The 22,057-nt window shown below is 44.3% G+C and overlaps 1 protein-coding gene across 1 annotated transcript in view; it reads left to right on the forward strand.

Moving 5' to 3' along the window:
- Positions 1–1,502: 1,502 nt before the first annotated feature.
- Positions 1,503–22,057, forward strand: part of KIF11 (kinesin family member 11) — a 40,112-nt gene continuing 19,557 nt past the window's right edge. Inside the window, exons 1-8 of the mRNA XM_089690300.1 lie at positions 1,503–1,622; positions 12,099–12,192; positions 14,727–14,859; positions 16,357–16,454; positions 16,601–16,679; positions 18,108–18,293; positions 19,912–20,036; positions 20,201–20,291. Coding sequence (XP_089546426.1) covers positions 12,116–12,192; positions 14,727–14,859; positions 16,357–16,454; positions 16,601–16,679; positions 18,108–18,293; positions 19,912–20,036; positions 20,201–20,291 — 789 coding nt within the window. The 5' untranslated portion in view covers positions 1,503–1,622; positions 12,099–12,115. The remainder of the gene's footprint in view (positions 1,623–12,098; positions 12,193–14,726; positions 14,860–16,356; positions 16,455–16,600; positions 16,680–18,107; positions 18,294–19,911; positions 20,037–20,200; positions 20,292–22,057) is intronic.

Here is a 22,057-nt window from a genome sequence, read left to right on the forward strand (position 1 = left end):
GTGTTCCTGTCAAATTCGGGTACCCACTCCCCATTAAAGCGGAGTTCCACTCACCCTGTCAAAAAATAAAAGTCAGCAGCTACAAAAACTGGAGCTGCTGACTTTTAAAAAATAGCCACTTACCTGTCCATAGGTCCTACGGTGTGTCTCCTGCAGCCCGTTTCACTGGCCGTCCTGTATTCCAGGAGCCCATCATCTTCAGTGTGGGCATCCGGCTATGATAGCTTGTGGCTGCACAGCCGGGTACCCACTGCGCATGCGCAAGCAGTGCTGCACTTCATGAACGGTCCTGTAGTCTTCTGGGACCCGTCACGTGTCCCAAAAGACTACAGGGAGGACACCTTCCGCTTCAGATCGCCTAGGCCAGGGGTAGGCAACCTGTGGCTCTCTAGCTGTTGTGGAACTACATTTCCCATGAGGCATTGCAAAGATTACAGAACTGACAGCTACAGCTATGACTTGCAGAGGCATGATGGAACTTGTAGTCCTGCAGCTCTCAGGTTGCCTACCCCTGGCCTAGACTATTAGACCGGAAGTGGGAGCGGGTACCTGTCAAATTCAGGTACCCACTCCGCCCCCCCAAAGGTGCCAATCCTTAATAGGGTGAAGCTCCACTTTAAGGATTGGAAGACAAAGCATTAAAGTGAACCTTCCCCTTTTGGGTGGAACTCCGCTTTAACTCTTTCCTATGAAGACTAGAAGTTCAAGGAAGCAGCACTGAAAGAGTAGGAGTCAGTATTGAAATTCTATCATATAGTTCTCCAGAGAATGTTTATTTTATTGTCCTCAATATGTTCAGTTGAGAAATGTAGAGGGTCTAATACTACTTTAGGCTCTGTTCACATATAGGTGTTCTGAATCACGGGCGGGATCGGTGCAATTTAAAAACACGCTGCTAAAATGTCAAATTGCACATCAGCGCGCTCAGGTGCCATTCATTTCAATGGCACTTAAAAACACGGGGCGATTCTGCCACACAACAATCGCACCAACCATATCATGTGACGGCATGTCACCCAGATGTGAAGGGAACCTTACAGTAATGACACCCATGAGTTTCAGAAATCTGTCTCTGCTATGGAGGGAACTGATCACAACTGGAGCAGCTGTGCATTCTAATCAATCAGCTTTCAGTTTAGGAAAAGAAAGCTATCAGCTGGTTGGTTGCTGCACATCTGCTCTCCGTCCCCCTCTGTGTATCCACTCTACATAAGACGCCTGGACGACCACGAACGACATACCTCTCCATTGTGAGTAGCAGGAATATACAGCACAATAACAAACACAGCCCTACATGTGTCATCATTGGTCCCACCCCTCCCCTGCACAATCTGGAGTTTAAATGTGATCACATGCTTTCAGGTCCAACCAATCCGCAGCCATGTGTCAGCTGATCCGCCTAGGCCCGCCCTGCTGTCATAGTTCTGCCCAATAACAAACAAGGTTCCAGTGGAGTAGCCAATTATAGCTCACGGATGGTCCAGAAACGTGATTGGCTGTACCAATCGGAAGCGCAATTTTCAAATGTGCCGTGTGCAGAGAGCTGCTGGCTGCTGTGATCTGTACAACGTCCCCGGCTACCCAGGAGGCTCCGATCCTAGCACAGCGAGCCGAGAACACAGGTAAGGGCGGTCCATGGTACGATCACATACAGAGATTGCACCGGATCTACCGTGACTGCTGATGGCTTTTGAGGAGATTTTCTGTAAAATGTAACTAAGGGCAAACGTTGTTGGTGGGTGTGGTTTTTGTTTACCTCTGTTGTTCTGCCAGGACTTTACTGCTCTCTCAGTGGCGAGGGGTCCTCTGCCAGGACTTTACTGCTGTCCCAGTGGCGAGGGGTCCTCTGCCAGGACTTTACTGCTGTCCCAGTGGCGAGGGGTCCTCTGCCAGGACTTTACTGCTGTCCCAGTGGCGAGGGGTCCTCTGCCAGGACCTTACTGCTGTCCCAGTGGCGAGGGGTCCTCTGCCAGGACCTTACTGCTGTCCCAGTGGCGAGGGGTCCTCTGCCAGGACCTTACTGCTGTCCCAGTGGCGAGGGGTCCTCTGCCAGGACCGTACTGCTGTCCCAGTGGCGAGGGGTCCTCTGCCAGGACCGTACTGCTGTCCCAGTGGCGAGGGGTCCTCTGCCAGGACCGTACTGCTGTCCCAGTGGCGAGGGGTCCTCTGCCAGGACCGTACTGCTGTCCCAGTGGCGAGGGGTCCTCTGCCAGGACCGTACTGCTGTCCCAGTGGCGAGGGGCCCTCTGCCAGGACTTTAAATTTCATCATGGGACATGAAAAGCGGTAAAGTGGAACCTTGCTGGAAGTGGAGTCTGCCTCCCAGGTGACTCAGTGATTTCCCCCCTCCCCTCCAAAGCTGCCTCTATTATGGTGCCATGTATTACTGGTAGGGGTGCTTACAAGGGTCCAAGGATAACATCTTTCTCCCAAAAGGAATAAAATGGATGCTGTAGCTGCTTAATAAGTGTGATCTGGAGTCTGGCTTTGATATCATAGCAGTGGCAGATATGTATTGGTAGGGAAAATTCACTGCACACGTTCTGGTGCTGACATTCCTTCAGAATCCATGTTGCCTGTATGGTCGTATATTTTATTGTGTATCCGTGGCCAGGAATGACAAGTGAAAGTTGTACTTGGTGGGTACGTTGACCTCCAGGTGCCTCCATACTGGGTTGTGCTTCCTCTAGAGTTCCTTTATAACCCCAAGATACCAGAGAGCTCCGATACACACATAGAGTCCAGCCTCCATAGTCACCCATTCTAGCTCCCTTTCATGCCTCAATATGGACACATTGCAGATGGGTATAGCACAGGTATGGAGCCCACTTTGGCTGGCCTTTTCCTGTTGACTGTATACTGACCTATCTGATGGGTAAGCTCACTAACCAGAAGTGACTTGGGAAAGGGTGTGGCGGAGCTGACAACCATAAAACCTGGCTTCCATTTGGTGTTTGGGAATGCAGGACACTCTAGAAGAATAGCAGTGCAGCAGAGAGGACTTCTCTGTGGTCCCACATTTGGCCTCTTCTTCACCAGTGTCCCAGCAGCTCTGAAGGGAGACACTAGTGATGTAGTGAGGAAGTGGTTAGGTGCTGCTGGTTTCCCTGAAAGAGGCTTTTCTTGGTCTCCTTGGGTTCTGACTAGATAAAATGAATGTACAGTTAAAATAAGATGGCGACTGTACTCTTGGCCAACATCATGCAGGGGGTTCAAAGATGGCAATTGCTGTATGTGGACTTGGTAACAAAGACCTAGTTTAACATTTGGACTGATGCATTGGATAGCTAGTCAAGAGGTGGCATTTGCAGTTGAATAGCAGCAGGGCTGGTATCTCCAACATCTTTTTTTAATGTGTATGTGTGTGTGTGTGTGTGTGTGTGTGTGTGTATATATATATATATATATATATATATATAGTTTTTTTTATTTTGGTTAGCCTATCCATGATTTAGGGTGGCACAGTGGCTTAGTGGTTAGCACTTCTGCCTTGCAGTAATTGGGTCATGGGTTCAATTCCCAACCATAGCGCCTCCTGCATGGAGTTTTGCATGTTCTCCCTGTGTTTGCGTGGGTTTCCTCCGGGTACTCGATTTCCTCCCATATTCCAAAGACATGCTGGTAGGTTAATTAGCTCCTGTCTAAATTGTCCTAGTTTCATCCCTGGCCACGCGGGATTTCCTGCATGGTAGAGGTTGGGGAAAGTTCTGGCAACCTACCCTGTAAAATAATTGCTAAGAGAATTCATGGAAAAAGTCGCTTACGAGTGACGGTCCATGCAATCGCCAAAGGTCGGATACCACTGGATGGATGGATAGATCCATGATTTAACTTTTGCGACAAGGCAACAGGGCCCCTGTTGTGACCATCTAAAGGCTAAATGGAAAGCAGTGCTAGTGGATGACATGTCACATGTTTTAGTAATCAGAACAAGTAACCACATATAATTATAGTTCTAGTTGGCACATTTTACCAAGTTAGTTTTCGTCAGTCCACAGCTCCAGCATTCCTTTAATAGGGTCTGTATGCCACGGGGCCAAGAGGAACAGTGATCTTGTGACCACTGTGATTGTTCACATGATTGGGAGCCTTTCCTGTCAGCTACTCATCATTGGTGGGGACTGAGTGTTGTCTTTGACAGCTCAGTCCGTGTTCTGGGTGCGCACTTGCAGTACACGAACATTGGCTGCCCATTGATGCATATGTGGGCATTAAAACCCACCCTTTTGCTGCCGCACATGTGCTACGTGAGTGACAACGGGTTAAGATTTGGAGAGTGATGAGCGGTTGCAACCACTGTCAGGTTGTTTGTTTTGTTTTTTTGTTAGGGAAATGTACTCTTTGTCCTGATCAGCAAAATCACCAGGAGTAAACGTGAGGGTAAATGTAAAGTTTGAGTTGCTACCAGAACAGGAATAGAGTGTAAATATTCCAATGGGGACACTTGTTTCTGTGACAAGAGGGGGATATTCTTCACTTGGAAAGATATCATCTCACTTCCTGCTGAGCCTACAGAACAGGAGGTGAAGGTATATTTCTCTATCAAGACACAGATGGCAAAAATAAACTGTCAGGGCTTTTAGCCCTCTCCTATTGTATATAAACTGTAAAAGGTTTTGAGTTTAGATACACTTTAACCCCTTGACGCCAAGCGCATGCGTCTGGTCCTTGATGCCACAGTGCACTCTGTGCGCTCCCAGCACATATGTCCATGACTCACGGAAAGGTCCCAATCTCCCCTTTCGGTCAGGACCTTTTCTGATCATGTGACGGCGAATTACAGCGGTCACATGACCCTAAACCCCCTCCCGGCTTCTGAAACTCTTAAAGGGCTGGGACGTGCTGGCATGATGTGGTTAAAGAAGAAGGTAGGAGTTTGTAAAAAAACAAAAATCCATACATTCCTGTATGCTGCAGCTGTCTTACATCAGCTCTAAGCTGGAGAACTGAGTGATCACACTGATCATTTAGTTCTCTGTTTGCTCCAATTAGAGAGCAGTGATTGTCAGTTACCAATCTCTTCTCTGCTCCTCCAGAGCTCACTGGAGTGCCAGGCAAGGGAGGGAAAGGTGCAGCAGGCTCAGGCTTTCAGTTGTGCGGTGAGAGGAGGAACCAGCTGTCAATCGGGTAGCTGGATGGATGCTGACAACATGATTGGGATCCTTTCAGAGATTGGAGCTGCTCTGCTACTAACAGCGGGCTGTAGCCTGCTATTGGCTGACTCTGGGTCACAGGAGAGCAAAAGCAATTGCATTGCTGTGACCCTCAAGAAGAGTATGGGCAAAAAAGCTTTGGCTATACGTTCTCTTTTAAGGCCCCTTTCACATGGAGCAGGCTCTGTTTAGATCAGCAGGGGATCTGTCCGCTGACTTAGTTTAAGTGGTTGTCAAGGTCCAAGGTTTGTTACCTTTATGCATGAAGGTAAAAAAACCTTTTATGTGCACCAGCTCCCCCCAATACATACCTGAGCCCCATCTCAATCCAATCAGCTGTCTGGGGTCTCTCCCTCATTGGCAGAGACAGCAGCAGGAACCATTGGTATCCAGCTACTGTCAATCACAGCAAGTAAGCAAATGATGAGGGTGGGGGCCGGGCCAGGCCGAGCCATGCTCTGTGTCTCAAGGCAGGGCAGACACCCATGGCAAGCAGCATGCTGTTAGGGGCGCTTGGCAGGAGGGACTGGCCAGGAGCGCTGGCAGCAAACCTGAGAAAAGGATGATCTGGGCAGCTGTGTGCAAAGCCATTGCTCAGAGCAGGTACTTATAACATGTTTATTTAAAAAAAAAAAAAGTTAGCCTTTAAAGCAATTTCTAAAGGTTATTTTCCACAAAAACAAACATGTCTATACTGCTGTGCATGTTAAACATGTATATACGCTGCTGTGCTCAGTGGTTTTGCACAGGGCAGCCTGGATCCTCCTCTTCTCGGTCCCCCACAGGCTCTCCTGGCCCCTCCCTCCTGTCGGGTGCCCCCACAGCAAGCAGCTTGCTGTGTGCATTCACGCATGGAGCTGTGGCTTGGCCCCACCCCTTTCTCTCCTCATTGGCTGACTGGCTGTGATTGATAGCGGGAGCCAATGGCTCTCGCTTGCTGTTTTGGCCAATGAGGAGGCAGAGACCATGGGTCTGCCGTGGCTGTCATTCACATTGCTAGATCGCAATGAGGCTCATAGAATGCATGGAGATAAAAAACCTTCAGCGTTTACAACCACTTTAATGCTGAGCGGACACACCGAGCTCGCTCTGCGCTATGGGTGGCTGGACTCTGATGTCCATTTACAATTGACTGCCCTCCAATCCAATCTTCTTAAATGGAAGGGGATGGATCCCCTTCTGTATTTTTTGTGGACTTGATCAGATTGGAGGTAGACGGGTGTAGACAGACAGAAGTCCACTTACACCCTCCAGTCCATAGGGATACATGGACCACCTGATAAGTTTCGTCTCATAAATTGACAGGCGGACCTGATTGGACCCTTATGCGGGGTACATACAGGGATTTTTTTTTTTTTCGTTTAAGCTATTAAATGGGAAAAAAAGACTGAGAGGAGGCTGTACTAACTAAGTGTTGTTAGTGCAGCAATCTCCCTGCTGAGTTATTGTGTTCTGACAAGGAGACTGGGGACACCCTGATCAGTGCCCACAGCCATTGACTGCAAGCAGTGATTGGATGATGGTTTTCCACCATGCCCGCTCAATAAAACAATCGGTTTCTGTCGGACAGGCTGCTGTACTCACAGGCAGGATGATTGCCAGTTTTTGTTGAATCAGCCCATATTCTATACCTGTGGACCAGCTTTCAGTGTAAAAGGGGCCTAATAAACATTTGCATTTGGTGTTAAAAAGAAATCTAGCATCCAGCCTAGACAGTGAAATGTTACTTTTAATTGACTTTTATCACACAGGTAGTGACCCACCCTGGCTCGTCTGTTCTGCTGAACCTACTTTTTTTCTGCTTCATCAGATCTTTACCAGATTTCAAATGTGTGTTAGAGATAGATGTATATGTATTTCTATCTGCCTATTTAAACCGGCCATACACAGGTCGAATTCTGAAATAATTTATTTTTCGAAAATCTTTTCTAAGAATTTTCGTTCGAATTTCGCACCATTAATGGGACCACAGCAATGGCCGATTTTCGAGCGACCATTGAATTTGAGTGATCGGGCACGTTGGAAATTTTTTGAAAAACAAATTTCTAATTAATGATAGGAGAATCGTGCGAGAAATGTAATCAAAAAAGAAATGAGCATGAGCTGACCTGGAAAGAAAAGAAAATTCTAGGCCACAAAAATTCTTTTCTGTAGCAACATGAGGTGAAATTAAAGGCTTGGTTGGTCAAATTTCAAAAGCAATGGTGGCGCCATCGGGTTTCAAAATGCATGAAATTTCTGATTTTTCTAAAGAAAATTCATTTGGAATTTGACCCACGTATGGCCTGCATTAGTTACCTTGTATATACTGTACATAGTAAATTTAGCCTCAGACACTCAAGCATTGCAGGTTGGAACATTCCAAATGATACAAAATATTTTCTTGTTGCTCAAATACAATGTAATACTGGTGGTCTTTTAGTATTTATTTATTTTCTTCTTACAACCAGCACTAAACAGATTTGGATTGCTGTGATAATGAACTCCGATTTCTTTCCTATGTGATTGTTTTCATAAAGGTCAGAAATGGTGGATCTACTGTACAGCCATCACAGAGGCTTGGCTGTCAGTAGGATGAGTTTCTCCTTGGCTTCCTATATCTATGAGACTGAGGGGGTGAGATCTCCTTTGATCATGGCTCCAGCTGGACTCTTCTCTCTACTATGGAATCTCATTTTAAAGTGAAGAATTCAGCAAACCCTTCCTAGTGGTGGGAGGGATGGATCGGGGCGATTTCTATGTCTCCTAGAAAGGATCATCCTTCTACTATCATCTGGGCTGAAATATCATGAGTTAATAACCCAATAAAGCCTCTGCAGAGTCCATCGTGGGTGTAGAAGAGCCCTTTAGGACTTGGATGGGGCGCAGCACTGATGAGTGTCGGTGCCTGCACCCCATTCATCTACCTGTCACATCGAGGTACATAGATCCGATGGAGGACAGTCTGTGCTCTGTCATTGGCCAAATACACACTGGATCATTAGGGCTTGTCTGTGCTGGGGCAGGAGGTTTGGGGTTTGGCAACACCATTTGAAAATTTGACGCCAGATGGGCGCAAAACGGGTGCTCTCCGGTGCCTACTTTTCTTATTTGACTGATAGAATATCACCCCTTTTTATATTAGATATTCTTCCAGAAATCATCAGATCCCAAAGCAGATAAAAAAAAAAAATCATTCAGTAGTCTGCAGGGGAGGGAGGTTCGGGGTCCGTCAACGTGGATTGGAAATGTCGGCGCTAGATGGGTGCTAAACTGGCACTCCCTGGTGCCTACTTTTCCTAATGAGGAGGTGCTGGGATGGCAACTGATTTCTTTTATCTACAATACATTGTTCCAGTAAATGACAGTCTCCACAGAGCAGATATACCGGTCCAGTACAGGTCTGTGCGGGGGAAGGGGGTTTGGCAACACTATGTGAAAAGTCAGCTCCCCCCAAAAGGGGAAGTTCCATTTTAATGCTTTGTCCCCCCACTAAGGATAAGGATCGGCACCTTTGGGGAGTGGGTACTCAAATTTGACAGGTAACCGTTCCCACTTCTGCTGCGATTGCCCAAGGCGATCGGAAACTGTAGTCCAGTGAAACCAGCCATGGTGAGGACACCGCGGGATCGGGGGACAAGGTAAGTGACTGTATTTTAAAAGTCAGTAGCTGCAGTTTTTGTAGCTGCTGATTTTTTATTTTTTTTTTTATTTTATTATCTTTATTCAACTGGAACTCCGCTTTACGTTCTATTGGCAGCTGCACTGGAAAAAAGTACAGCCTGTAGTTCCCCATCAGGCTCCTCCCACTGTAAGTTCAGTATGACTTGTCTCATTGGCTGCTAGGATGTGGGCAGCCTTCATGCTAGCAATCAATGCTTTAAATGTAAAACGCATACAAATTAAAGTGAAACTACACTCCCAAAAGGAAGTTAGTTTTTCTGCTTTAACCCCCCCCCCCCCAAACCCTTCTTTCCCCAGGAAGCAGACTTGTGGGAGTTTTTTTCCCTTTCTGTCCATTTTAAATAAAACCTTTTAGGCCCACCTTCTGACACCTCCTGACACCATTTGAGCATGTGGCCAAAACGGCGTGCACCTGGTACTGCAGCCTCCTGGGATACTTGCAGGATAGGCACACCGTGGCCAGGAGTGGATCTGGCACATCTATGGAGCTGGCAGTCTACAAGCTGAAGAGGACCAATATGGTGGTGTGGGACCTGTGGCTCTGTGTGGCACCTGAACCGCAGATCACAGTGGGACAACTTTGGATTTGCAGGCTAGTGTGTGCTTTGAGGAGCACTGCAGGTAAGGTAAATAGGAGAAAAACCATGGGAGTGGGGGGAGTTTAGTACTGCTTTCATAAAGTAATGAACACATACTCCCCATACATGCCAACTTTAAGTTGGTCATTAAATACCACCTGTTTGGCGAGCACACACCCACAACCCAGAGCGTAAAAGAGAACTCCACCGTCAGAGTAAGTTATAATGAAAGTGTTACAGCCTTCTCCTCTACTTCTAGACTTAACCCCTTTCTTCCCACCCAGCATCCCTTTACAAAACTCTCAATGCCGCGGTAGTGGAAAAAGTCAGCCAGTTATGTAACCACCATGATTGGCTGTCACAGTGGTCATATAATTGGGAGCCAGGTCCGCCATCTACCTATCATATGTGGGGACCAAGAGCTGTCTGACAGCCTGGTCTCTGCACCAGGAGAACGTAGTGAGCAGAAACATCGGCCACCCAGCGATGTATAAGTGTGCAGCGTGCGTATTAAAGCCCACCCTTTTGCTGCCACATGTGTTGGCCAGTTGTAAAGAGTGTTGACTAGTATTTAACCCTTGCATTGTGGAAGCGACATCACAAAGGGTTTTTTTTTTTTTGCAGTTTTAGGACTCGTTTATATGTGCAGTGCCCTTTGAAGAGCAATTTGTTGGCTCCCTATTCAGAGGATAAACAAAGGATTTCCCAGCAACAACTACCAGCCAGCCTGCAAAACAACCAATCTGGCGCTGTCTAACCGTTTGCATTAAAAACAGAGGGTTTTGTTTGCACACACATGTGCAAGCCACAGTCCCATGTCAAGGGTCCTCTTTATGCTGTGGACCTAACTAAAATTTCCAAAGCCTCCAAAGTAGGAACACATGTATAAATGGATGGGTTAGGGGCAGGTGTGCCTGGAGGAGCCCATCCCTCCTTAGAGGTACAGGGACACACATGACTCCCAGCTATAGCAAAATGACAGCAAAAGCATCCAAGTGCATCCCTGCATCCAAGTTGGCCAACTGCACAAAAAATGGCAACCATCCCAACCTATAACCAGCCTTAGCAGTAAGGTGCACATGGAAGGGCAATGAACAATGCAAACAAAGAATTTCCCAGCAACGCTTACCAGCCAGCCTGCAAAACAACCAATTTGGCGCTGTCTGCCAGTTTTTTTTTGTACTATTCAGAGAGTGTTTGACAGGCGATGACATAATGTTGGATTTTTTTTTTTTGTAACAGAAACCTCACTACCTGATTTAACCCTGTAAATGCCACACTTGTGTGTGGAATTTGCAAGTGGCTGCGGCTTTGCCCCGTAGACTTGCGTTGGTCATGTTTGGCGGCAGTAAGGCCAGTCAAATGCATCCTGCTATTTAATTTTTGCTGTGGCATTGGTAAAATCCTGGATGTTTGCATGCCCAGGTTAAGGCGGGTGGTTGGGACGGTAAAAGCGTGGCTGAACCACCAGGTTTAACCACTCCTTAGCAGCACGTATGAACAAAGTCTCAATGTGCATAGGCTCAAGCACAGGCCACTTCCTAATACAGTATACTGAAATAAATGTATTCTCTTTAGTTCTAAATATAGTAAAGAAAATGTATACAATATTACTCTATATTCCATACCTCAATTCTGGCATTGGGTTAGATCTTTCTGAAAGATCACACAACACTCTGCCTCAGACTACTGTTTATACACCTCATGCCAGTATATGTTCTCCTGTTTACATTTCATAAAGGTCAACCATTTCAGGAATTGACTTGCTGGAAAATGCGTCCATTTAATAGAATACAAAGCTGGTGCTGGCATTGCTTCCCAGGGTGTTAATTAAATCTGCGTTTCTTTATTTGTAGACGAAAACCATGCAAAATGTCTTTTAGGTTGGGTACAAATATATTGCTGCAGACTGGTCCTTGCATTGCCCTTCTACACAATGGCTGTGCTTTACTGTTCTTGGCACAATACAAGTCTGGGTCTACTGGCCCACCAAAAACCATGCACCCTCCATGTGTCTCAGGGTCTTACATATTCCACAACAGCAATACTGAGCCTTCATATTCGAAAGTCCAATAATCTTGGCAAACAAAACACAGATGAACATTGTCATATGTCTGCACACGCTATGCTCCAGGCACATATAAAAGGCAAAAGTAAAGTTGGCTTTGTGTTCATTTGTACATAATGAAGTGTATTTTGTAAATGCAAACAGTATAAGTATCTGAATATAACTTGGTATCAGCCTCTTGCAGTCTACTGCATATTCCTGTAGAGTAGGCCTCAGAAAGGGGGGGTGGAAAAGTAGCAGATGACCCAGTCAGATGTGCTGCAGTACAAGAAGCCATGTTGATGGGAGAAGAGAGCAGGGTGACAGATCAACTAATCAGTGGACTGCTTCCCCTTTTACTGTCCAGTCACGAGGGGGGAAGGGGACCTTCAAGTGAAGGATAAATTTCAGCAGGGAAAGATCAAGGTCATCTTTACTTCTGGACAGTGCTACACTGTTTGGCAGAGCTGAGTAAACTTCAAAAATGGATGGGCAGTAATATTTAAAAAAAAAAAAAAAATTAAATAAAAAATTTTGGCAGGTGCAACCACTTTGGTATATTTCATTTATGTCCTTAGACTTTTTGTTAACAGTCAGAAAACTGATAATTGTCCAAAAACCACAATTTATTAATTCATTTTCCTCCCTGTGTTTTAGGTCACACGTGAGCGACAATGTCCTCCCAGCTTTCAGCCATGTACAGCAAGAAAGAAGAAAAAGGGAAGAATATCCAGGTTGTTGTGAGATGCAGGTATGTTATAGGAATCAATTGGATTCAATGTCATCAGCTAGGTTTCAGCTAAGGTTTGCCCTGAACTTGGTCATGTGACCATATTAAGACAATGATGTCATCAGGATCCTCGCTCCTTTGTTGCGTGCGGGGAGGGGAATTCCAGGTCTGCAGCTGATTACGCTGGCAGGCCGATGTCAAGGGACTGTTTCCTGCAGGAGTCGGGCTGAACCTTAGCGCATCATTCGTCATCACATGCACTGTCTAGTTTAAGAGTACCTCGAGCCTAAACGTTTACCAAAAAAAGTGAGTGATTTTACCATTTTCTTGGATCAGATTTTCCTTCCCTTTCTCTCATGATTAAAATTGTTTCAGACAGAAGTGAGGGAAAATCTGCAACAGGAACGCAGATGACAATAGAAAATCTGACAGTGGTTCCAGCCTCCCCTAATAAATAAATTTTTATATATATACCGGTATATATTCTCCTTTTAAGAGGTTTCTATTGGTGACATGGACCCCGATGAATATAACGCCCATACTCCTACATCTGAATAATGCTGCTATACTGCTGATTCCAAAATTCTGGAATCAACAAAACACCCCCACTGTACAAGACTGGTGTAAATAACGATATCTTGGCAAAGTTGACCATGATCAGAATGAAGAATTCTGGATCACCTGGTACCCTTGGTTAATGTTCCAATGTAACTGTATTATGCCCAAGAATTGATTTTATATGGGACATGAACCCATTATACACTCAAATGATTCCTCTCTTGAGGGCTGGTTCACAGTAGGATTTGCACAGGAACACCATCAAGCTCCTGTGTGATTCATGTGCGACTTGAGTGTAGTGCGTTTTCAGCCCATTCATTTGAATAGACTGAAATAGCACTGCACTGCACCAAAGTAGTGCATGCACTACTTTAACCGCTTCAAGTCCGGACACTTTCACCCCCTTCCTGTCCAGGCCAATTTTCAGCTTTTAGTGCTATCACACTTTGAATGACAAATGCGTGGTCATGCAATACTGTACCCATATGAATTTTTTTAGCATTTATTTGAGACCTAATTTTATTTTGGTGGTATTTATTCACCACTGGGATTTTAATTTTTTTGCTATATAAATGAAAAAGTCCAAATATTTTGAAAAAAAGTGTTACTTGTAAAATTTAGCAAATAATCTTTCTTCATAAATATTGGCCAAAATGCATTCATCTATCCTTTTTAGTAAAAAAAAAAAATAACCCAAATTAGTTTATAAGAAAAAATTACAATTTAAAAAACTTTTTTTTTTTACACTTTTTATATATATATATATATATATATATATATATATATATATATATATATATTTTAAACATACTCTCGCCCTAGCAGTACAGTGTCAACATAGTGCTACGTATGGGGGGTGCTGAAGATTTTTTTTTTTTTCTACACTGATTGCTTTTACACCCATACAGGCTGTAAAAGCAATCTTTTCTTCTTCTCTAACTGCATTGAGAAATACTGTGAGAGCTGTGATTGGTCACAGCTTGTCACATGGTACAAGGATGTTGTGAATAGCCTTGTACCCTGTGATCTCTGTGATCATTCTCAGATTTCACTAGTAGTAAGCAATTATGTCAGGAAGTGACATCTTGCTTACTACTATTCATGTGATCACTGAGGTCCCGTACAGTGATCAGTGTTCCGCTGTGTCCTCGGGACACAGCGGGCACCAGGTTGTGGTGCCGCGCGCTCCCAGGGAGCGTGTACAGGCAGAGAAGCGGGAGGACGTTTATAAACTCGAACCCCTCGTGTATTGTTTTGTTACTGTATTGTCTCGTACTGTCCCCCACTATAATGTACAGCGCTGAGCAAACCTTTTGGAGCTATATAAATACTGTATAATAATAATAAACAGCCAACCGCTCCTGCACTGCTCCCGTCCGACCGTTTATGTACATGGGCCGGACAGGAAGTGGTTAAAAAACTCACTGTAACCAGATCGCATCTACTTCTGTACCATGCGATCTGGTGCAGGAAAACTCGCTGTGTTTGCAAACCCACTTTAGGAGTGTCATTGGCATTGCACTGACACCTGCAGATGGCAAGATGCAGTTCAATTGGAACATGTGTGGAAAACGTACATGGAATATGGTTTTCCTGCACCACGTTCTGGAGGGAATGGGCCCTTGGGGATACTCCAGGGGCCCAAGAGAGCCTACATTTCCTGTCCCCTCTGCTTTCACTACTTTGTCACTGGCACAGGAACACAGTGACTCTCTATAATAGGGACACAACAGCAATATAAATGATTCTTGGGTAGTGTGGGGAAAAACTAGGGCTTTGCTTTTTATTAATGTGCATGTATTTGCTGGAAACATCCCTCATATTTCCGGCCCACAGACAGAAATAAAATCTGATAAAGGTTAAAAACGTTCCTTACTAAAGTTCTGTGTGTGGGATACACTTTATAGTAGTGAGCCAATTATGTGACTTCTAAATTAAAATAACGTGCTGTTAATCAGGAAAATAAAATGAGCACCTTTTTGTTTTCGCTCCTACAGACCATTCAATCAGTTGGAGCGGAAGGCCAACTCCCATTCTGTGCTGGAATTTGATGCTGTAAGAAAAGATGTGTCAGTGCGGACTGGAGGGATAAATGACAAACTGGGGAAAAAGAACTACACATTTGATATGGTAAGTGACTTCGGTGTTAAAGAATAGTAAGGAAGACCTGTATGTAACACACAGCAAAGCTAGTCAGTTTGTGGTCTGGAGCAAGGTAGACCAACATGCAGAGAGCTGAGGATATCACTAGTGTGCATTACTGTGCTGCACTGATGTCTCTTTGCATTGATAACAGAGACGTGTACTGACATCTGTGACAGTCAATTGGCCATGTTAGTTTTCATGTAATTTTACATTTGATGGCGCATCACTGATGTTTAAAATACATAAGGCTGCATTTTCCTGGGTGTTTAGCCAACATGTGTATCCCAGCGGCAGGCAGCAATTACCTGCAGACACACAAAGTGCATCCAGATATGATCACTGCAGGTAATTGCTGGCTGTGCATGCAGCCATGAGTAGCTAGGGCCACTGACAGCATGTTATTGTAGTGTATAGGCTCAGTGGCTGCAGCTATCTGCTTCTAATTTCTGCTACCAGGTTTGACAGCTGTGAGCAGAGATGTTATCCAAGTCTGGTCTCTGAGCAGTTATATCTCTCGCTCTCTGTGCCCCCTTCAATGTACCTATTTTGTGTACATTAGAGATTAAAAAGAATCTCCTAAATCATTGCTCTAATGGCTGGCTATTGTCAAATACAGTAATTTTCCCTTGTAGAGAATTAAAGTGATATTGAAGGCTTACATTGCATTTTTAAATATCAAATGCATCATACTTTCCTGCTGTTTGCAGTGGGTTTTGCACAGAGCAGCCCTGATCCTCCTCTTCTCGGGGTCCCCTGCCCATCCTTTCTGTTGGGTGCCCCCATAGCAAGCAACCTGACTCTCTCTCTCTCTCGTCCCGGGATAGCCAAACTCCAGTGCGCATCGCTGGATTGAGAGGGGGCTTAGGTGAGCATTATGGGGGGGGGGGAGCTGCTGCACAGAGGTTTTTTTTTTAACTTCATGCACAGAATGCATGAAGGGGAAAACCTTAAGCCTTCACAACCACTTTCACACTTTTTTTTTTTTTTTTTATGTGCACGTATACTCTGAGCTACATTCTCCCTCATGGAGAGAAGGGAAGGTTGAAGAGAAAAAGATCTTTTTTAGTCCTCATACACAAGAACTTTTTACCATCTCTCCTAGATGCTTTTGACAGAAAAAAACACGACACGTAACGCATTTAGGCACATTAATGTGCATCACTCGCTTAGGCGGTAATTCATTTAATTGACAATAATAATAATCTATTCCTTTCACTGTTCTACCAGTCTGAAACCAGTATGCACAGATGTCCATAAAATGTGAATAAAGCGTATTCTCGTCTTGGGAAGAGAGGGACAGGCAAAGTTTACTAGGGCTTTGGGTTATTCCAGATTACTTTTAGAGTGATTGTGACTCTGGCAAGGAACAGGCACACCAGGTTCACTGCTGCATATGTACAAAATAAGAAGGCTATTGATAGCATATTTGTGTATATAAAAATCTACACAGATAACTATAGAACCCAGTTTTCTTTTCTGCAGGTATTTGGTCCATCTGCAAAACAAATTGAAGTCTACAGGAGTGTTGTGTGTCCCATCCTGGATGAAGTTATAATGGGTTATAATTGCACCATTTTTGCGTGAGTGTCTTTTTTATCATATAGTTTTTGGGGTTTTTTTTGTTTTTTTTTCTTGCACTAACCCCCATATAAAATATTAATTTAATTGATAATAAAAAGTAGATAAGCCTGTGGCTGATGTATAATTCATGACCTCTTTTCTCTAGATATGGTCAAACTGGTACCGGTAAAACATTTACTATGGAAGGGGAAAGGTCCTCAGATGGGGAGTTTACATGGGAACAGGTATGTCCAGCATGCATGCTTGACTGGTTTTTAGTTGTACCCTAGAAAATATAATGGATGCTAATAATAAAATTCATAGTAAGATTTTATAGGTTGGTGTGGAGCATTACAAAAGTGGGTGTGATGAAAGATGACATTGAGATGAATGAGTTATTCTAACGCCATCAATCATGATAGTAATTTTTTTTTTCCTCTTCTAAAATGTGCTTTTTACCAACATGAATACCTGCCTAAGGATGTTATAGTTAGATAGATATAATTTTTTTTTTTTTTTTATCCACACCAAATTAACCTTTAGAGCTAAATTCCAGGAAAATGTAAAATTATCCCTTGCATTGGGTCTGCGCCCACACTGCAAGGGTTAATTGCTTGTTTTGTTTAGAGGAACACTTAGGTGATCCTCCACTCCACCACGCTCCGGTAGAGGACTGTCTTTCTGCATCAACATGCCCAATGCAGGGCTGTGGACCCAGCATTGGTCTTGAAGACATCCGGACACTAGAATACTGGAGCGTGCGGAGAAGACACTGTGGGGACCGATCTAGCAGTGAAAAAGAATAGAGAATCAGGTAAGTAAATCTTTTTTTTTTTTTTTTTTTTTGTTCCCCCTAGCCCTAAATGAGCAAATAACCCTTGCAGTGTGGGCACAGCCCCACTGCAATGGATAATTGTTTTTATTGGCCTGGAGTTGGGCTTGGACTGTTTCTCATAAACCATTATTTTATTACCATTTCAAATGGCTCCTATTCCCGATTTTCCCAGTAGTGACTTGTTGAAGGTTCGCATTCACCTGGCTGATCATAGTGTTAATTAAGTGATGTGATAATGTAACCTGTGCAGTTATCTTTGAGCTGACTTTTAAAGCTGTTTAAATAGCACTGTTTTAGCACTAGTAAAGGGGAAAACACTGCTTACAGAGCAGACAAAGCATCTTTTGCACCTTTTTGTGAATTCAGCCTTTAGAGAGATGAGCTATGTGGTTTGGTATCAATGTAACAACTTTGTGAATTGAATCTAATTTATGTAGTGTGCAATACAATGAGACCAATTTTTAGTTTTTGAATTTTTCCCTCTAGTGGTCTTTTTTAAAATATACAGTTGATCAATTCTAAGGCTACTTTCACACTGATCCGCAGCAAAAACACTTCTCAGAGGCGCTTTTCAGGGGGGTTTTTTTTCCTGTGGGTTTTTTCTTTTTTTCAGGTGTTTTCCATTTATTTCAATGGGAAGAGGTATTTTTGGGGCAGTGTTCTGTGAGAACTTCCTTTTAGCTGCCAGTCTGCAATGTATATTGTTATAAGTTGGTCATCTTTACTCTGGACAAAAGCCAAAATCTATTTGCTCTTGCCACTCTATCTTCATGTAATGCTTACGCATTGCATTTTCAGTATGCTGTTATACATATTAGAGTTTTTTCCTCCTCCCCAGGACCCTCTGGCAGGCATAATCCCTCGAACCCTTCATCAGATATTCGAGAAGCTTTCAGAGAACGGCACAGAGTTTTCAGTGAAGGTGTCTCTGCTGGAAATCTACAATGAGGAGCTTTTTGATCTTCTAAGCCCATCACCAGATGTTTCAGAAAGACTGCAGATGTTTGATGATCCCCGAAATAAGGTGACGTTATTATCAATGTACACATCAGAATTCATCCGACCCTGTGCTATTTGTTAGCATTTTGTGTATCAGTCTTTAAGGGTACTTATGACAAGTTCACAGGGTTCTTCTAACATGGCTGTGTCAGTCTCAGTCCCGGTCCTTGTAGAGTCCCTTGTATCATCTACCCAGGCTGTGTGTAGAACCTCAAATGTTTCCATTTCTACCATGTTAAAGATTATTGTTCAGGTGTTTAATGTCCCAATCTCTGCAGGCTTTAAAGATATGGCATTTGACAGCTGAAGGATGGGGGCAGGACTTGGTGTTGGGAAGGGGTAGGACCTAACCTCAACATATGGAGAAGCCGAGCTCCGTTGTTACATATTGTACCTAGGATCCAAAGGACATTGGAGGGATTGAGAAGAATGCTAGCACAGATACTGGCAGACGGCATACTGTTACCTAAGGCACTTTTAAGCCAGGTCTAACTAACACACTAACACTAAGGCCTCATGCACACTGACAATTATTTTAACTACTCTATAAGCCAGTAGCGTTTTGGCCAAAAAAAGCTTTGTTTGTAAAAGTGTGTACTGTGTTTAACGCCCAAATTCTTGACAGGGGTGAACGTGTGTAAAGTGTTACTAAACCCAGGACCCTGCATTCACTATATCTGGTCTCCCACAGAACATGGAAATGCAATTATTTTAGTAAATGTAAACTGCTAAATACCTTTTCTCATTAGCAGTTAGAGCAGTCTTGTGAGTTCTATCAGTGTCCAGCCCAGCACTAGCTAAAACTTGTAGGAGTTTTCTTTCTGCTCTAGGAGGATGCAAAACCCCTGACCTCTGTCTAACCAGTGCTGATTGGCCCTGTACTGATCACATGCACTCTCCCAAGAACAGGAAAAAAAACCTCTCTAGCAATACATACCAAACTGAGCATGTGCAACATGCCTACGGTTCAGTCTGTCTTATCAGGAGATAAGAGGTGGACGCTTGAAAAAAGGGAGGAACAGAGAACACAGGATCAAACAGCCTTTTTACATAATGCAGAGAATTAGCCCCTTAGGTACCACAGTGAGTATAACAAGCATGCTTTACTGCAAATACAAACTGATTTTACTGTTGTGGGTTTACTAACACTTTAATTTCATAAATTTAAATAATTTATTCTTGCCATTGAAATTAACGCTCAAGCGCTAAATGTGCCTAGAGTGTTCAAGCGTATCAAGAATTTTTTCAGCCAAAATGTTACTGCTCCAGGATGCCCTGGGAGTGGAGGTTTTTTTATGCCGCTAAAGTCTCCTGCCACAAAACACTGTTATAATCCTATGTGTGCATGAATAAGATAACGTGCAGTGGAGTTTGGAGGCAGTAAAAAGAAAAAAAAAAGACACCCAACGCCACTAGGAGCAGCTGTAAAAAAAGAAAAAAAAAGCCAGTGTGCATGAGACCTAAGGAACAAATATTTGGAATAATGACTTGGAAAAAATGCTGGTGGGTCCTTCTTTACAGTTTCATATATTTATTGGATTTGGTAAGAAGCTGTGCATGCAGGTGTTGTGTAATCCTTTGGAAGGTGTATCAGTGCGGAGTACCCTTTTATTGAAGGAAATCTGATGTACTGTGTATTGCAGAGAGGGGTTATAATCAAAGGACTGGAGGAAGTAACTGTACATAACAAAGATGAAGTTTATCACATCTTGGAGAGGGGCGCAGCCAAAAGGACCACTGCATCTACTCTGATGAATGCCTACTCCAGGTATGTTTGAGCATTTGTTAAAGCCCAAGTTCACCCCCTCTCATAGCTCCTAATCATGCATAGCTGCTATGCTGTCATTATTGTTGCAATTTTAAGATCTCTGGTGTTTTGGTTGCACTTTCATTTTGCAGAAAATTACATAGATATATTGTTTCCTTTTGCAGTCGTTCTCACTCTGTGTTTTCAATCACAATCCACATGAAAGAAACCACTGTTGATGGGGAAGAGCTGGTTAAAATTGGCAAGCTGAATTTGGTAAGCTCTGTTTTACTTTACTGTGTCTATATATTGACTTTCATCTTAATCAGATTCAGACACACATGGAAATGTTGGAGAGCCACTGAATCTGCTTCAATCTAGGTTTTTGTTTTTTTTGTTTCCAGTAGTGACAAGATTGCTTTATAGTATTCCTATCACCAACTTAAAAAATGGTAACATTACAGAATAATCAAATACTCAAATATATATATATATATAAATCATTTTACAGTGCTTTCCATAAACCACTTTAGTAACATGCAATGTGCCACTGAACATTTTCTATCAAGTGTAATAATTCAGAAAGAGCCAGTATAGCATAGCCTTCTCCTCTTCTATGAGTGTGCTGGCCCAGCTCTTGCATCCCTCCTCTGCACCCTACATAATCTCTTATGTAGCTGTCAGGGGAATACTATAGAGCAGTGATGGCGAACCTTTTTGAGCCCGAGTGCCCAAACTGCAACCCAAAACCAACTTATTTCTTTCAAAGTGCCAACACTGCAATGAAACCTGAATATCGAGCTTTTGGTTTAGAAAAAACAACTCGTACAGTAGTGCAAACTAATTAACAGTACAGGGATGACCAGAGACTGCGGACACAGTACAGGGATGACCAGAGACTGCGGACACAGTACAGGGATGACCAGAGACTGCAGACACAGTACAGGGATGACCAGAGACTGCGGACACAGTACAGGGATGACCAGAGACTGCGGACACAGTACAGGGATGACCAGAGACTGCGGACACAGTACAGGAGATGACCAGAGACTGCGGACACAGTACAGGGATGACCAGAGACTGCGGACACAGTACAGGGATGACCAGAGACTGCGGACACAGTACAGGGATGACCAGAGACTGCGGACACAGTACAGGGATGACCAGAGACTGCGGACACAGTACAGGAGATGACCAGAGACTGCAGACACAGTACAGGAGATGACCAGAGACTGCAGACACAGTACAGGAGATGACCAGAGACTGCAGACACAGTACAGGGGATGACCAGAGACTGCAGACACAGTACAGGGGATGACCAGAGACTGCAGACACAGTACAGGGGATGACCAGAGACTGCAGACACAGTACAGGGGATGACCAGAGACTGCAGACACAGTACAGGGGATGACCAGAGACTGCAGACACAGTACAGGGGATGACCAGAGACTGCAGACACAGTACAGGGGATGACCAGAGACTGCAGACACAGTACAGGGGATGACCAGAGACTGCGGACAGTACAGGGGATGACCAGAGACTGCGGACAGTACGGGGATGACCAGAGACTGCAGACAGTACAGGAGATGACCAGAGACTGCGGACACAGTACAGGAGATGACCAGAGACTGCGGACACAGTACAGGAGATGACCAGAGACTGCGGACACAGTACAGGAGATGACCAGAGACTGCGGACACAGTACAGGAGATGACCAGAGACTGCGGACACAGTACAGGGATGACCAGAGACTGCGGACAGTACAGGGATGACCAGAGACTGCGGACAGTACAGGAGATGACCAGAGACTGCGGAAAGCACAGGGATGACCAGAGACTGCAGACAGTACAGATGACTGCTGACCTTTGGGGAGGGAGGGGGAGCGGGTACCTGAATTTGACAGGTACCCGCTCTTACTTCCGCAGAGTTTTTTTTTTTATCTTACCTGTTCCTTTATCCAGCCGCGCGCTGTCTTCCCGGCTTCTGTAGTGTGGGCGCTCGTCGGACAGCCGGATGCCCAGTGCGCATGCGCGAGAAGCGCT

Source organism: Staurois parvus, unplaced genomic scaffold (genome assembly GCF_062004578.1).
Source record: "Staurois parvus isolate SC_StPar_1 unplaced genomic scaffold, SC_StPar_1.0 ptg000525l, whole genome shotgun sequence".
NCBI lineage: Eukaryota > Metazoa > Chordata > Amphibia > Anura > Ranidae > Staurois > Staurois parvus.